This window comes from Accipiter gentilis, chromosome Z, assembly GCF_929443795.1.
Source record: "Accipiter gentilis chromosome Z, bAccGen1.1, whole genome shotgun sequence".
Lineage (NCBI taxonomy): Eukaryota > Metazoa > Chordata > Aves > Accipitriformes > Accipitridae > Astur > Astur gentilis.
This window is the reverse complement of record NC_064919.1, coordinates 47,772,013-47,789,587: the sequence shown is the minus strand read 5'-3', so window position 1 is coordinate 47,789,587 and position 17,575 is coordinate 47,772,013. Positions and strand designations below refer to the sequence as shown.

The 17,575-nt window shown below is 36.4% G+C and overlaps 1 protein-coding gene across 5 annotated transcripts in view; it reads right to left on the bottom strand.

Moving 5' to 3' along the window:
• Positions 1-17,575, bottom strand: part of SMC5 (structural maintenance of chromosomes 5) — a 53,709-nt gene that overhangs the window by 22,989 nt on the left and 13,145 nt on the right. For 4 of the 5 annotated variants that reach the window (XM_049795477.1, XM_049795481.1, XM_049795479.1 and 1 more), the window contains 9 exons: positions 13,034-13,195; positions 8,419-8,490; positions 7,234-7,489; positions 5,899-6,053; positions 4,084-4,197; positions 2,898-2,992; positions 2,561-2,693; positions 383-556; positions 77-246 (listed from right to left, as the gene is read on the bottom strand). In XM_049795477.1, coding sequence (XP_049651434.1) covers positions 77-246; positions 383-556; positions 2,561-2,693; positions 2,898-2,992; positions 4,084-4,197; positions 5,899-6,053; positions 7,234-7,489; positions 8,419-8,490; positions 13,034-13,195 — 1,331 coding nt within the window. The remainder of the gene's footprint in view (positions 1-76; positions 247-382; positions 557-2,560; positions 2,694-2,897; positions 2,993-4,083; positions 4,198-5,898; positions 6,054-7,233; positions 7,490-8,418; positions 8,491-13,033; positions 13,196-17,575) is intronic. The other variant, XM_049795478.1, reaches the window with a different exon arrangement.

Below are 17,575 nucleotides of genomic sequence, written 5' to 3'. Positions count from 1 at the left end.
TGCAGTAAGAGGAAGCTGAAATACCTTTGTTACTAAAATTGTTCAAGTTTTATAGATAATATGGCTTGTTTCCTACCTATCATACTTCACACCAATTTTTGATTCCAACTGTCTCCTCCTGTTTCCTCTCTCTAAAAGCTCCTTCTTCTGTTGCCTGAGCTCATTGTCTCTGTGTTCCAGATGTTTCTGTCTCTCAAACAATGTAGTCAAATGCATATCCAATGACTTTAGTGTGTTATTAATGTCCTGAAATAAAAGAAAGCACACCACTAGCATTATTACTACAAACATACCATACTAATGCATGCAAGTAGGCTATGCTTATTGCATGATAAAATTGGTAGTAGTTCACAACATATGCAGCACAGAAATAAATTCCTACCCGTTGCTCGTTTTCCAGCTGCCTTCTTTCATCTGTGTCCACTGAACTAGTGAGGAACTGTGCTTCCCTCAGGGACGTGTTAGTAGAGAAGGTTAGGTTTGTATAAGCAGATACTTTAACAATGTATTTTTCTTCTGCTGTGTATATTTGCCTAAGTTTGGTTTCTTGTATGACCTAAAAACCACACAAAAATATTAATCTGACAAAAGCATTACTTAAGGCAACGTTTTTCAGAACAAGGAATAAACTAGCTAAAATCGACAGTAAAGAACTTCAGCTTATGCAAGACTCTGACTTGTTAACAAGCCTTTGCACAAAGATGATGCTAAGTTTAATGCACTATTATAATTCAGACCGGTCAGCAAAGAACTGTTAAAATACTGTCAGAGTATGTTACCATCACCAGTTAAACAAGTTCTGATTACTCTGATATTACAGACAGACGCTGGAAAAGCCTGTTAACTTTTGTACTGCATCATGACCAAGGACTGTACTTGCTGTAGATGTGTAACATGCAAATGCAGCCTGTGTACCAAAGAACCAAAAGTGCTTAAGAAATTAACAGATGAAACCATAAGTGAGCTGTAATGCATAAACTTCAGTGAACCAAATGTATCTGTAGGAAAAAAAGAAGAGGCATAAAAACACTAGAGTTACTATTTTTAAATGACTTATGTCAAAAAAGATATTATAAATAACCAAAGATTTACCATAATGCAAGGTAGAATAGTACTTCAAAAGGATATGAAATGTTCAGTAAATGAGGAACAGCAAAAAACCTCCACAGGACAATGTAAATTTGACTGAAGATTTTTTCAGTTTACATAAACAGCACCAGCAATATTGTTGATTTCATTCCTGGACACTGAAAACCTTTACAGCTTTACAGCTCAGACTGTGGCTGATGACATTTCCATCCTAGTCCTCCTTCCACACGCTCAGCTCTATGAAACAGGTCTCCTTTAAAAATAAAGATTTCTCTGGCATGTGTGAAACAAAATGTTGCAAACGATGCATTTCTCAATGAAAAATAATAAAAACAAAGAAAAAAACCTCTACGCAACTGAACTGAGAAAGTGCCATGTGCAACACATTCAGAATAGTGGCTCATCTTTGCCCCTAGACTAGTGATTTTTCACTTACTGCCCACAGAGCTCTGGAAAGGAGGGAGTAACTAAGGAGTAATTCTGACTGGTTTACAAAAATGTAACTCAAAGACCTATTATATAGGTAATCTGCTTCATCAGGCAATAACTAAGTGGTGGAGGAATTGCAGTTTAAAGACAAAAATTCTTAGAAAAAACATTAAGAGAAGAGTTTTTCATCTAGGACACCCTCCACTGTTACTTTCCTCTTCCTCATTCTTCAGAGCCTCAGAAACATATATAATAGGAAGGAGCAACAGCTATCCCAATAAAACAGGAATGGTTCTCAATTCACAGAGCCTGTTCCCCAAGTTTCTCAAAAAAACAATTCTTATGGTTCTCAGAGAGCCCAAAGTACTCTTCCAAATTCAAAGAAGAGTTCACTCTCTGTACAAGATAGACAACAGCTGTCCAGCATAGACAGAAAAGCGAAAAAGGATTTAAGTTGGAAATTGTCATGTGTGTTACCCATTATAATCCAGCAATGATAGGCTTGCAAAAACCCATGAAAGACTAAGGTAGGAAGGTTACTGCTAGTGGGAGCTCTCAGCCTATTCCTAAGAATCCAAAAGTTTTATATACTATTTACCACATCAATTCTGACTGAAGCTATACAGCTGTTATTTGCCAGAAACTGAACATCTTAATGTATTTAAAAAAAAAAAAGCAGCTTCCAATTGTTGCTTTAAACATGACAGGTCAGCATTGTCATGTACTATTAATTGTTTGATTAAAATTTTGCCCAGAATATCTCAGGCGCTTAAAGCAGAAGTTTGATTATAATAAAACAACTTCTTATAACTGACTTGGAACAGTATGCAGGTGAAAGATATATTTAACTTTCTGTGAAGTACTGCACTAGACTGACTGGATTTGTTAAAATGTCTTGCAATATGTTTGTGTATAATGAATAGTTCTCACTTCTAAAAGCCAAACAAAAGGCTAAAGCAATTTTTTGCTTTCTCCACATGAACTTGCCAAAGAATTTCTGAAATAAAACTCAGGTGTGTTTGTGCAATTTAGGACATCTCACCCTTTCAATCATGTTTCTGGTCTTCTCTGTTCCCACAGGTACATCATGAACATAGTACTGGGAGCAAAGATAACTCATCACAGGATGAGGAGCATCAAACAACTCTCGTAAATATGAGAAAAATCCGTATCGGCTGAAGAGGAGAAAAAAAACCATGCATCAGAAATAAAATTTGGCAGGTAAGCAAGCTGAAGTTACTGAAGAGTCAGAAAGAAATCCTGCTAACCCAGAACAAACTTGATGAAAATTTTATTTTCATAGAAAATTCTAATAAATAGCAACAACACCAAAACATTGTATTTAAAACCATTCCCCACTGATATAATCTGATACATACTGCAATTCTTCAATAGGTCTAGAAGGGAGGCTTTCAGCACGTGATTCAGCAGGTGCACATACAGCATTCACTCTTAGTTTCTGATGATCACGCATCTAAATATAGATTATTTGGTAAAAAAGAGCAGAAAAATTCACTAGATGAAAATCAAGTATTTATTCTTGGTTCACAGAATTAGAATTATTTTAAACTGACAGTCTCTGGAGAAACCCACAAAAATCCACTCTGGCTCAGGCATGACTGAGTTCTCTAAAAGCCAAGCTCAGGTAATGTCTCTTCATGAAAACACCATGCATTAGAGAAAATAAAAGCAAAGAAAGAAATCCAGAGCCAGGTGCCCATCTAAATAGTAGAGCTGGATGTTACAAGAAAGCCCCCTCTTTCAGGCTGTATGGCTATTTTGCACAGATAATGGCAGACCACTGGCTACAGAGAGTCTGAAAAGCCTGATCCTAACAGGGCAGAAAACATTGAGGATACAAATTAAAGAGCAGTTTAGCTAGTTAAAGCAGCCTTGCACTGGGCTCCACAACCATAGAGGCAAAATAAGGTCCCAGAACCTCAGGCATCACTACTACTGTTCACGTATATAAAACTTACTAGCTTCTGTGAAGGGCAGATACATCTTCAAAAATTGCAGTAGAGTTTGTCATTAATCACACTATTCTGTGGACAGCAGTTGGGAAGCATTATGACAGTTAATGCCATACCTTGTGGCTTTTTCCTCCTGCATGATCTGACTCTCAAAGGGAAAAATCTCCTTATCTCTCCAGGGAACAGCAGTATTAAGAAAATATAAGCTTGATTTGCTGCTCAGACTACTGTGTTCTCACAAAAGATGCCCTCTCGCCTCTTAAGTCAGGAGGCATTGGAAAAGCTCAGTACTAAATTTGTAGCTTCCTGCTCTTGCCATTTTCTTGTACACAGTATTTTCTCCTCAGTGATTGTCAATGAACACAAAAGTTATTCCTAAAAAGGAATATTTTCTTAATATTCCTGCATCCCTTCAGTTGGTCTAGGCGTTAAAAAAATCTTACTCCAAAGAAAACCTTTGAATACTTTGTATTAGCTATTGTGCTGATCTTGCCAATCTGAACTTAATAAATACAGACTTACTTGGTAGACTCCAAAGTTTAGGGCTCCTACATCAGTATTTAATCAATTTTTAAAATTGGTGCCTACTTGCCTCCACAAGAAACTTTTCCATGTCTTCTTGACTCTCAAAAACAAAAGCCCTCATGTCATTGGATGAAATGTGATTTTCAACATATTTAGCATGTTTATTGTCTTTCATATTGATCTGATAAAGAAAGGTAGTGAGAAAGTGACTTAATACAAGTGGGCTTAACACCCCTCCCTCCCCCCAAAACATTTTAAGTATTCAGATGCTATCCTCCATTTAATGAAAACAATGTTTAAATGTCTTTAAAGCCATATTCCCTGTCTTTTTGCAACCAATTATCTTGGGATGAAACCTACAGTAACTCACATGTCATTGTGTTTAGTTTTTAGCCATCCATATCCTTTCACAGCATTCCTGGAGCTATCACTGTCTCTACCATACCACCTCCTCCTCTTCTGCTCCACCCTAACCTTACAATTGCAACCACCACCATCTCATGCCTAATGGCTCTGCTCCAGTACTACTAAAGGTATCTCACTGTTTACAAACAATTGACCTAAGGAATCAAAACCAGAAAATGCCACACTCCACGGATTATTCAAATGCAATTCCCTTTGATTTGGACACAGTGGGTATCACTGAATACAAATATAGAATTGTGAAGCCCTAGAAAGGTAGAGATTCACAGATTCATTGAATTCTCTTTGAATTCTTAAGAAAAAAAATAATCCATGTTTAAGATGGATGAAGCTTTTCATATGCAAATGAAATGTTAATGTCAGAATTATTCAGTAACTTTCACTAGTAATGAGACATTATGTCACCATATGTGACATATAAAGGCAAAACTACACATACCTACACAATTTAATAACCTCAAGTTAGCCAATGGCTGGGTACACTTACCAGCAATTTGAGAGCTTATAAGTACATGAGACTAACTTAGATTATATCAAAGAAAACAAATTCAGACATTAGTGGATGTTACAGAGGTTAATGAGGCCTTAAAGTAAAAGCAAAGGCATCCCATCAAAGCATTTGTAAAATGGGCTTGATGTGGTCTTCTGGGAAGAATTGGAAGTTCTGGTAATAACAAGAAATACTTGGCATTTATACTAAACAAAAGGAATTTTGAACAGTTCTAGCATAAAAAGTAAGAATTGGTATACATATATTCAACATTCAACTAATTTAAACTGTAGCAATACACTATTAAAATAAGTTTGCAATTCGGAAAAGAAAGAGGACTGCACTGGAGTTTTTCATCCTCTTCACATTACATGGAGCACATATCGCAAAAGGCTGGGATAATGGTGGAGGAATGCACTAGAAAACAAATAGTCTCTTTGAAAATTTAGCCCTGCTATTCCTAGCTAGTACAGTGTCCGTCAAACCAAAACACAAAACAAAACTAGGGATAGATTAGGTGTTTCTATGTCTGTAGCTGGCTGTGCAAAGCAAACCACAAAAACATCTGGGGATCACAGCGACATGTTATAACAGCTGCTGAGCAGGTTGTGCTATACGGGGAGGTATTCAATTGTAACTACCACTGCTTTTTTAAGCAGCAAATAAGTACTTAAGTCTAAATAACTGGATGTACCTTAGAGGAAATCTGCAATGGGCACCTTAATAAAGGACTGCTCCTTGAGGAGGGAAGGTGAAGGAACAACCCCATTTTACTCAATGTTGATTATTACTACATTGCCTACAGAATTAAAATTACAAATAGTTCACCATGCTAATGTATCCTGCGTGTAAATGGCAGCTTATTTCAAGATGTGTCTTGAAAGTCTTAAAGTCATTCTCTAAGTCTTGCACGGGAAAAATAAACTAAACGTTAACTGGTTAGAGTGACACGCAAGTAAATTTTCTTACTTCAAGCATCATGGGTTCACAAACTTTTTTTTTAAACTTGTCTTTGTTGTTTCTTAGCCATATAAGAGCAGAGTGTGTGTCTTGGAATTTCCCTTTAAGATTCTCTTCCTTCATATTCATTATATTATTAAGTTGTCCAAGGCGATCAGTTATTCCTGTAATTTAAGACAGTTTTGTAAATAGTATAGTCCATAGCAAGTACACACTAGTATTTTCCACTATTTATTGACTATGCTACTCCAGCAATAAGGTTGTTAGATTATAAGAATTAAGGGCTTCTCTTCCCAGGATCAAGATACTTCTTATTCAAAAGAAATCTTAAGAACTATTAAAACTTAAAATCTGAAATAAAATGAAGACTTACCCAAAGGATAACAAAATGTGATAGTGCAGTAAAAACACAGGAATTTAGTCCTAAAATACCTCTCTTCAATACTTCTACTACCTTTATATTTAAAACAAAAAAACATCTGAAGAGGAAAGAGGTAGTGGGACTAGCAACATGAAATCTGAGTGTTATTTCATGCTTGCAGATGACACAATGTGTGACAATAGACTGTGTGCAAAAACATTTGCTATTCAGGAGAAACAGAGTTTGAATACTTTCTGTGTTTCTCAAGGTAAATATAGTGTCTCCCTCCCTAGGTCACTTGGTCTCTCTATAACTCAGTTTCTTCTTCGATTCTATGACAAGTTAAGTGCCAGACAGATAGGTACATGCAAATGTACTACACACATCAAGGAATATATGCAACCTTACCCATCAAGCCAATATTTTAATTTTCTTAGAAAGAACTACTTGTAAATCCTAGGCTAGTATAAAGAAGTTTACTATAACTAAGGTTAGCTCAAGTTCATCTAGAAAAGACAAAAGCAGCATCAGTAGCTAATATACTGCCAAAGAGATAATTTTCAACACTGCATCTTCCAAGCAAACTGCTTTTGCTTCAGGTTTGGGTTTTTTTGTATCCTGCTAACAGTATACAACTTCATTTAATAACAGAAAAAAATGAAACTGGAAAAGCAGTCTCCTTACCCAGAGATCTGAGGAAACTAATTTTTTTGAAGGCTAGTTTTAAGGTCAACTGCCACTTTTTAATCTTCTTGTTCTTCCTATTTTGAAAGCAGTTTCTGTTACTTTTAATAAAACTGATAACAGACAAAAGGACTGCTACACATCTAAGATACATGTGAGGTAAACATTTGAGGTCTCAAATTATTTCACTACTATGACGCTTGAGGTAAACAGCCTAAATTGTTTTACTACAGCAGGACAACAAGCAGATTCTGTACAAACAGTCATAAAAAAAGAAAACAAAAACCCAAGTAACTTACTTTTCTCTTCCCTCTTTTGGTTCATTTTCTCTGCTGTTAGATCACTGATATCACTATCAATACTTGCCCTTTCTTCTTGTAATTTTTTCAGCTCATTATTAACAGCATCAGTTTGTGGCTGAAGATCTGCAGAGACTGCCATTGTACTGAGCTCATTCTTCCACTCTTCTATCATCTTCTGAGTGTTGTGTATTTTCACCTGTCTGTCCATTTCTTCATCTTTTTTCATTCTCAAAGCTTGATTTATTTCCTCAATCTAAGAATTTTGAGTTATTTCCAACATTAAAGGAGTTTAGTATAAAAAAAACCTGCGACAAATAACCAGGGTATCTGTGCAACTGCTATTAAATGCTGAGGTAACAATGGACTAAAACCGTAAGAGTCTGTCAGAGTTCCAATATCCCTATGACAGTTGAAGAACTGGCAAGATTTTATTAAGATTTAGGAACATATAAGCAAAATACAATCAAGCCTTTAAATACAATTTTGAAGTTCCTTTATTTTTACAAAAGCAGAAGCTTAAAGCTTAAGAGCTTCCTTAACACATTAAAGGTTAGTTTAAGATTGCATAAAACCTATAGCACAAACACAATGTGCAACGTTGACTCTTCACCCTTATATATTTAATTTATACACTTCTTTACCGAGTGCTTAGGTGAAGTTCTGTAACTGTTTTACAACATACCTCTGTGTTTTCTTTTTTAAAAATGCTGGACATATACACTTAACAGAAGCAATAACCCTAGAGTCTCTCTCAGAGTATGTGAGGGCATGTTTAATGCTGAGTCCATTAGTGTAATAGAGGCTGTAGCTTTTCAAGGAAAGCCTGTAATATATAGCATATATACACATTGTCTTTTCCTAAGTTTGTTGCATCAAGGTAACTGATTTTATGTAGCATACACCTGTCCCTTAGTAATACCTGTTTGACTAACAGGCATTTTAAAGATTCATTGTGTACTGCAATGAGTGAGGTGTGCAGGCACTTGCAGCCTCTTCAGAGAAATTTCCCTCTCCACTAAATGACTAGCAGACAACACCACCCCACCCCACCCCCATATCTGTGTTTTACTGCCCAATTTAAGTAGCAGCATTCTGCCTGAATGCAGCATATACTATAGCTAGCACTGAATTAATACATTAGCAAAGAAACACCAAAAAAGTCACAAATATCAAGACTCTTACTTGTTTATCTTTCAACTCCAAAGCATCTTGTTTCTGTTTACATTTCTGAGAAACATCTTTAATTTCAGCTGCCTGCATACAATGAAATATTTCAATTAGATACATTCGGTTATATTTGTAACAAGCAGTCATATTTTAAAGACCATTCTGTATATGCATAACTTAAGCATTTATTCCACATTACTGACAAAGTCATACTCACCACCTTATTATTCTTTCTTGCAGTTTGTGAAGAACTGAATAATGGCATATGAACTGTTCACAACCATTCAGCTATAGATCTTCAAATCCAGGCACGACAGACAGAGGAAGTCTCCTAACCTAATCTAAAATTTGAATAACTCCATCCCCAATTTCAATAAAAATGTTACATTCGGATCCTTGCACTTTTAAAATGTTCTCACCTCTTTTTCCAAACTGACTTTACCAAGGAAAGCTTATACTTTGAGCAAGAAAGGCATAAGTTCCTAGGCACAGGACAGCCAAAACAGAATTTGTCAAAATCATCCTGCCTCTGAAGTGCATTGTGCTAAAGCTATATTCTAGACAGCTGAGCTTGACAATTCTTCAGCTCATGTGCAGGCACCCATGTCTACTCTTTCTCTATCCTTCTCAGCTTCTATAGAGTTGTAGAATAATATAGGTCAGAAGGGACTTCTTGGCATCACCCAGTCCAATACCTTGCTCAAAGCAGGTCATACTAAGTCAGGTTGCCCGGGCACTTGCACAGGTGAGTCCTGAACACAGGGGAAGTGTACTATGCTTTCTCTACAAATTACTTCCTCCTTTCCTGAACGCTCAAGGCTGAAAACAGTGCAAGCAGAATACTGGAGGACTGCAGAAGGATGGAAGGACTGTAAATTTCCAGTGCAGACATGGAAACAAACACACACAGAGCACTCTCACTGGAAGAAATGTCTTCCTATGAACTGAGTTACAGTGAAAACGCTAAGATGCATCAAGAATGGAGAAAATAAAACTACGCAGGATCTTTTCCCTCCCACAACCTGACAGATGTACAAAAACTTAAGACCCTGACTCTACAGCTGTTTGCATGAAGGCAACTTGGAACAATACATCATGGTTTCACAGCTGACTGCTACGCAGTACTGATTCTGTGCTCTCTCCAAAGACCTCAGGCAGGCACTCTGAAGTGGAAGTTCTCTCCCAGGAAACTAATGCAAAATATTCACAAAACCATTCTGAAGGCTCTCAAAATCAGGACACTAGTAAGGAACTGGAATTCAATTTTTCAATTACCATTATATTTTCAGTTGTTATATTTATATATACCTACCATACAGAAGAGATTAACAACTGCAATTGGCTTTATGGTTTTCAAGGTACAACCACAACACACTGCTTTATATTGTCAAATATTGCTAAAAAAATTGCATTGTACAGTCCACTCTGTTCAAATGCCTTTAAAGAGCCTCAAGCGGAAACTATTCAACTATTCTAGGCTTCTCTCAGACAATTTCATCAACCTCTTCCTACAAAATGGGCCAATTTCTTTTCTTCAGAATCTACACATCCTACACACCCAAAGCATAAAACTTTACTAGGAATTCTTAGTGTAACCAAATCTTTAAAAGGGTTTAAACACAGAGAGAGACAAGAGAAACAGTTATGCAGTGTCTCCATACATGAATTTCTTCCCAGATTTAGCTCTGCCTTTACTTCCAGTCCAGCTCCTTCCAGGCAAAATCTGTAACACCATTCCTGGCTTTTTACCAACAAAGTGCAAACAAGACATAACGAAGAGGTGGTTTATCTCTGTTCTCACATACCTATCCTCAAGCCAAGAGCAAGATCTCAAGAAGCAGTCAGGATTACAGTTATTTGATAATGGATATAAGCCTGGACCAAAGGGCCTGAAGACAATTATGTTCCCTACAGGTCTGTGTGTCCAAAATAGGGAGGACTTAAAATGCCTGACCTTACTACCAAATTGAAATTTGACTTGAAAAAAAACAACTTTTGGGCCAAAACTAGACTTATACTGTTTTTATAATTAATCAACTTCTGCTAGCTTACAGCATAATGGTGTGAAGTGCTCACCAAATGCTTGCATCTATAAAGATAAAATTCTAAGTTACAATAAATTCAAGCACTATCTACAAAAAAGTGAAGAACTAATGAAGAAGGAGCAATTTAAGCAATTTTAAGGTATGGTACTTAAAAGCCTTGAGGCTTTGCCTTAGGTCAAAACTATCTCCTGACAGTGCAAGCAGCACTGATTCTCCTTTGAAAGAACTTCATTTTCACAGCCCAACTAAGAAGGCATGTGGGAGGGAAACGGATTTCAGTACCCAAAAAAGAACTACTGTCAAAAGTTCAAAAAGTAGCAATACATTTCTAACATCTTGTTAACTTGCTTGATGTCATACAAATTATTCATGCCATAGTCAGCTATAATATATATAATATATTATATTATATATATAATATTATATAATATATAATATAATATATTCCCTTAAGCCTTTTTCCACGATTTTGGACTCTATGGGGGCTGGGCTTCTTCAAGACAGAATATTAATCATTCAAATTAGAGTTGGACATATCACTTAACATCAGAACCAAAACTCAGGTTTGAAAATATCTTATAATATTATATAAAACATAGTACCAGCTACACATTACAATCAAAATAGTGGTAAATAATCACTGGAAAGCAGAATTAGAATATCTCAGTAAGCCTTACATAAATTATTTATTTCAAATGTAGCATCCTTCCTTCTTCCCATCTTTTTGGCTTTTGGAATATTGTAGAACAGAATGCACCTAATTCATCCTCTGGGCCCAAATTAAACACCACTTGAGCATACAGCTAACCTTGGCGAACGTTTAATGTGTGAAACCTTACTCCACAAGTTTAGATTGAGCAGAAAAACATGTTGATTTGAGATTATGAGTTGATCAGCTAGTACATTCCTCCAATTTTTCTTTCACAGTTCTGTAGCAAATAGCCTATGTTGAGCATGTTAACCTGAAAGTTGAAATTAAAATGCTCATTGTTTTGTCCTAGGTTTCTCAAACAAACAAGAGTATAACTCATAAAGAAGATAACCTTCACAAAATATAGCATAATACTTCTAAGATTTGTGGTAGCAATGGTTCAGTAGAATTTTTTTCCTGTTTGAAAAAATATATTAGGATAACATCAATAAAAATGAAAGATATGAGTAAAACCTAGCAAGATAATACCAAGCGGTGAAAATGAAGCTTAGCAGTTCACAAGCATGAAGGCAGTTACTGCATTATGAAAATTAATTTCAAACTTCCAGCTGTTAACTTCCCTCTAAGGAAGTACACTTACTCTTAAAACAACAAAAAAACCCAACCACGCCCAAAAAAGCCCACTTCAATAGAACTGCAACATTTTTAAACATTTAGGTATTTTTAATCACAGCATAATAAACTCTTGCAGTACTGTGGAGCACAAAATTAAAAGGATACATTTAGTCTTTCTTAATAATGATACTAATGTACTTGGGTGTAGTATTGACTGGTACAGTTTATATCACAAGAAAAACAGAAGTGGTGTGAACAACAGTCTGTCGTTTTTGTTTGTCTGGTCTTTCTGGTTTGTTTGTGGGGTTGTTTGTTGTTTTTTTTTGGGGGGTGTCTTTGTTTGTTTAAAGAAAGCACATGGACAGTGTATTAGCTCACAGTCCACTAAATGCCAGTGAAGTTTCAGACCCTGGTTCTACAAGATGCTTCATGACAGCAGTCCTCTACAGATGTCACACGTGTCTCCACAGCAAGTCCTTTGATCTGATCAGTCATCTTCAAAGAGAACTCACTGCAGCAAACATTCTCATGTTATCATTTAACTTTGGTTATCCATTAAAAATTTGTGCAGCCTATGCATACAATGACTTACACAGCCTGAATAGTCCATGATAGTTAAAATCCTTCAGAGAATTACAGTACTTTCCTGTTTGTCATACGGAAATAGTATTTCCCATATCCCCAGAGAGTGAGCAGCTATTAAAAAAACAGTTAGTAAGCTGTAAGGCATAGGTAGGTTTACCATTAAATTCTCATATGTATAGAAGTATTCACAGCTGATGGAGCGTTACCATCTAATAAAAAAATTATACCCTACTTATGGAATTAGGTTAAATATTAGAGGAACGCTTTCAGGCTAGAAAAGTTGTAATTTAACTTAACTTAACCACCCAAACTGGATACATTTTAAGAAGATAAACAGAGCATCAATAAACCCAAACTACAGAACAGATGCAAACAGGCAACTAATTCAACGTAAGGATTTAACTCAGGGAAACTGTAACATTATATCCCTGAAGATTTTGAAGGTTCTGTGATGAGAATATAAAATTTGCATGCTCTTATAATACCAAGGGAGTGGACTTTCGGAGTTGCTACTGAAGGTTTACTAAGAAACGTATTCCTTGAGCTTTACTGCTTTTAATGGAACAGACGTGGAGAAGGCAGTGAGAACCAAGGGCACAAGTACTTCAGAAAAACTTGTTCTGAAACCCATCATTACAGCACACTAGAAAAGTTTATTGCTTTACACTTTACAAAACTGAACACAGACCTCCTGAAATATTACATATGTTAGCTGAGACCTTAAAAGACCTACCTTATCTCTGATTTTCATATCCAGATTCTTAAAATATTCTTCAGTTTCTTGGATTTTTTTTTTCACTGGGAACTGCATTTCTTTCAGATTCTTCAGTTCTTCCTTGGCTTGGTCTCGGCTTTGTTTCACTTCCTCATGCTGCTGACGAACATTTTCATATTCCTTGGAGTAATTGAAAGTAAAATCATTAAAGATTTTCATCTTCTATTCCAGTATTTTATACTGCTCTAACATTTTATTTAATTGTACATCAATCTTAGGAGAAAAACATCATTCAGAAACTAGTATTAGAGCAACTACTTAAGTAATCCTCCTGTTACTAGTCACTGTGACTAGGAGAAGTAGGGATCATTTAGTCCCCAGTGAATAAGAACACACATTTAATGGTTCTTAAATAATATGCAATTCAAGTAGCAGAAGAAATGACCAATTTGTCTGCAATTACCTTGCCTCTAAATCCATCTGGGATCGGTGTGGAAAAAGTAATTCTTTAGCCCCTTCTGTCCATAGTTTGAGCACTACTTAGGCAGACGACCCCAAGCTAAGGAGCAAATCACCACAGAAAACTTCAGGAGAAAGAAAAGGAAGGAGCTGGACAGATCATCAGAGCCAGTAACAGATATAACCCTGAAGTAAACCAAGGAGAGAGACAGAGCGGAACAGAACTTTGGAAAACAAACAAAACCCCCAACATACACCATGAATACCCACTATCTAGGGAGCTGAACTGGAGATGCATCCCTGAGAAGAAAGAGATGGTAAGCAGTGTGGTGACCAAGAACCTCCACTTCAAGAAGGTGGGAATGTGGGCGAGAATGTAGGCTGTAGGACTGATTACTAGTGAACTTTTGTGTGCTATGCTCTCTGGACTAAAAACAAACAAACAAGACACACACCCCCCAACACCCAACCAAAAAAAAACCCAAATAAAAAAAAAAACAAACCCAAACAACAACAAAAAAAAGCCAAACCAAAAAACCACCCCAACCAAACAAAACAAAAAAACCCCCAAAAAACCCCAACCAAAAAAAAAAAAAACCCAACCAAAAAAAACCAAACCCAAACCCCCAAACAACAACAAAAAAAACCCCAAACCAAACAAATGGAAAAAAAAGAAAAAAGAACATGACATTCTATGATTGTTAAGGGTTCATAAGAAAAAAAGATACTCAGAGGACCAGGTAGACAAGTAGATACATGTACGTAGGGGTGCAGAGGAAGAAAAAGCTGTTGGATTTGGCAGGCATTAAAGAAAGCCCCTGGTTTAGAGCATTTGCCTGGATTATTCCAAGCTTTGGAGCATTAAAAAAAAATAATAAACAAAGACAGCCTGCAACCTCTATCTGTAAAAGCTAACTTTGCTTTATCTGCTACCACTTTTTCCTACTTAGTTAATTACCCTGCTTGTAAACCACACACGATTAATCACAAATAAATCAACTTAGGCTATTAAATCCAAATTGTTTCTTCATAGTACCTTTTTCATAAAGCTAAAAAGTATTTAAGAAAGTTGCTGTAATTCTGTGATGTGGAGTACAATCAGTAGCCACCATTACAAAGTTACAGAAGCAAAGCAATTATACTTCCACTTAGCTGATAGGATAAGCTTAAAATTTAGCTCTGCTCTAAATAAGGTATTATATTTCAAGGTTGAAGCAAATGCACACACACAATTACACCTCATTTCTTCAGACACAAAAGTACAGGCAAGTTTCCCCAGAAATTCTCATGAAACGGTTTTTATACAGCAAATCCCTTTAACACTTCAAGACACTTTGACAACCTTTAAGCAAATAACCTTGTTGCTTGTAATTATGCACTTAGCTTCCAAAGGATTTCAGCCCTCCCAAGAGATATTTGTGCCTGAAATATATAGCATATCTTTTCTCAGTTGTGAATGGAAGAGAAGGAAAAGAAGAACGGACACGGCTTGGTCTAAACACATCTTCAGAAGTATGTGTTTTCAGGACATTTGCAGCAGGAGGAACTGCACCTCCTGCTGCTAAACTACCTTAAGACAGTATACCTTAGTGTATACCATACTACCTTAAGCTTAAGCTTGGAGGGGTAAGAAACCCCTTTTCTTTAAGTCCCTACAAAAGAAGGGCTATCTATGTCAAAAAAACTGTAGCTCCTTAAATCTGCTCACTGATTGTAATGACACAATCATTTGATGGAAGTCCCATTAAAGTACACACAAGAACATAAAATGTCCCTTAAATCCTTGAGTCCAAATCTTTAATGTTGTAGTCCTAGGATCCATTTTATGGAATTCAAAACAGATGCTGAAAAGCCTATTAGACACAGACATATATAAAAGTGGTGTATAATTCTCCACATACAGAAGCAGCTGGCACTGACTAGAAAAAACACTTGACTAGAGAAGTGTTCCTCAGGTGAAAAGCAGTGGAGTCTTCAGAATAAAAATGCAGTTCTACAGTGGTCAAATAGTAAAACAAGTTCAGCAGTAGACTTCCTGTTTGCCACTAGGATCAAGAGATAATCTAGTGTCACATTTCAGCTGACTTGTTTTCACACTGCCTGTCTTCTCCATTTCATAACATACTGCAGTATTTACACATCTGCCTCCTGGCTGATTGGAAGGCTGACTTGAATAGCTATTCTATTTTGTTATAGAGGCAATTCTAAAGAGATAGGTATGTTTGGTCTACAAGTAGAAACCTACCTTTTGGGGAGGACTGAAGAGGGGGAAGATGCACAGAAGGAAGAGTAAACTCCAGTACTACTCTCAACTTTGGTGAACCCAATTTTAAGACATCAAAAATGTTTATTCTTAGGATTAAACAGTGCTAGAACAGATGACAAAAAAATATGCCCTTGTAAGAGAATGTGTTTCTTCTTTTAGCGAGAGATTGATATTTGCAATATAGGAGAATATCCAATATAGGATCCAAAAGATCTATCCAAAGGATTTGGCAAACCACGAAATAGCAATGATCTTACACACTGAAGATCACAATGGAATGTGAAATTTTGTTGCAGCCTGTAAATCAAATATCTTCTACCTAGTAAAAAAATTATGTTGATGACCCTTGACTTCAACTGTACATTATTCACAGACAACTGACTTCTGGTAAACAATCTGGTACACACTACTGATTCTGTACTACAAATCAGAACTTCACACAGGTGTCAATACACACTGTTGTTTCTATGGATTCAGTGGCCAAAAAGTTAAATTTCTCAGAATTGAGTGCACCCACCAAAAGTATTTAATACACTCTGCAATGCAAACTGCCTAGAAGACAGCAGTGAAAGAGTATGGTGTGAAGAACTCTGTCTAAATTTGTTTAAGAAACATGTAAATAACAGCAACATTCTCAAGCTTATGGAAAACAATTTAACTGACAGCAGGTAAGATTCCTAACTTAGTTTCCCTCCCACAAGTTGCTGACCAGCCTTCAGAGTTCTGTATCTGCAATTATTTTATAGTAGAGAACAATCAGTATCAGTCTACATTAACTACGCAAGACCTATACATCTCCTAATAAAGTAACTCTCTCTTCTTGTTAATTAAACCAGGCTAATGCACATGTAGTAGGAAAAACCTGCATCATTCACCAAGTGCGGAAGTCCAATCCTAATGGCACAGAGAGTACAGCCCACCTCCTTCGCACTTACCACCATCCATCTATTTCAATTACTGCTCCTCTGCTAGCACAGAGGTGTGAAGGCAGTGAAGGTACATGTCCTGAATCCAGTTGCTCTCAGGATACAAGGGACATAAAGTTCTTTGTATACCCATGTGAGGCTTTGTTATCTCCAAAATTGCAACAAAATACCTTGCAAAAGTTTTCTGCATCCTCCACAAATATTACATATAAGTTTTCATAAGTTCTGTATCTGTATTTCATGAATTCTGTAGTGCTGGCAAACAATGTATTGCTTCAATATAGAAAAAACCACGTCAGCTTAAACTGTTTAGACTGCTTTAATCTGACTGACCATTCAACAATCAACTAAACTACAATCATCAAAGTGCTGGTCAGAAAGTCCTGTTTTGCTTTGTATAAATGACCTGTCCTTGACTCTAGACTCTTCTAAATTTATTTAAAATTTCCATCTCTCCAAATGCCAACATTTTTGATATTGGCAACCTATATTCACCATGATTTATGTCATGCACACCAAACCTCAATTAATAAATAAAATTAACAAAGGGGAAGGCAACCTGTAAAAAAACAAAACAAAACAAAACCAACAACAAACTTGTTCTGTAGAAGAAAAAAGTTATAGCTGGAAGAAGCAATTGGAACTGTCTAGGCACTTGAATTAAGCCAGTTGTGTCAGCAAGGAATAAATGGAGTACTGCTCTTGGCCCATATTGCTGGCTTTCCTAAATGGGCAGTACCTAAGTTACTTCTTCAGCAACTTCTTCAGCTGAGCTACATAGGCAAGCAAACCTCTGATCAAAGCTAGGCCAAGAACAGTATTTCAAGACCTGGCCTGTTTGCACTAAGCAACTGTAATGATGTTCAAGTTACTCTGGTCAAACTTCTTTTAAAGAAACTTTTGGCATAT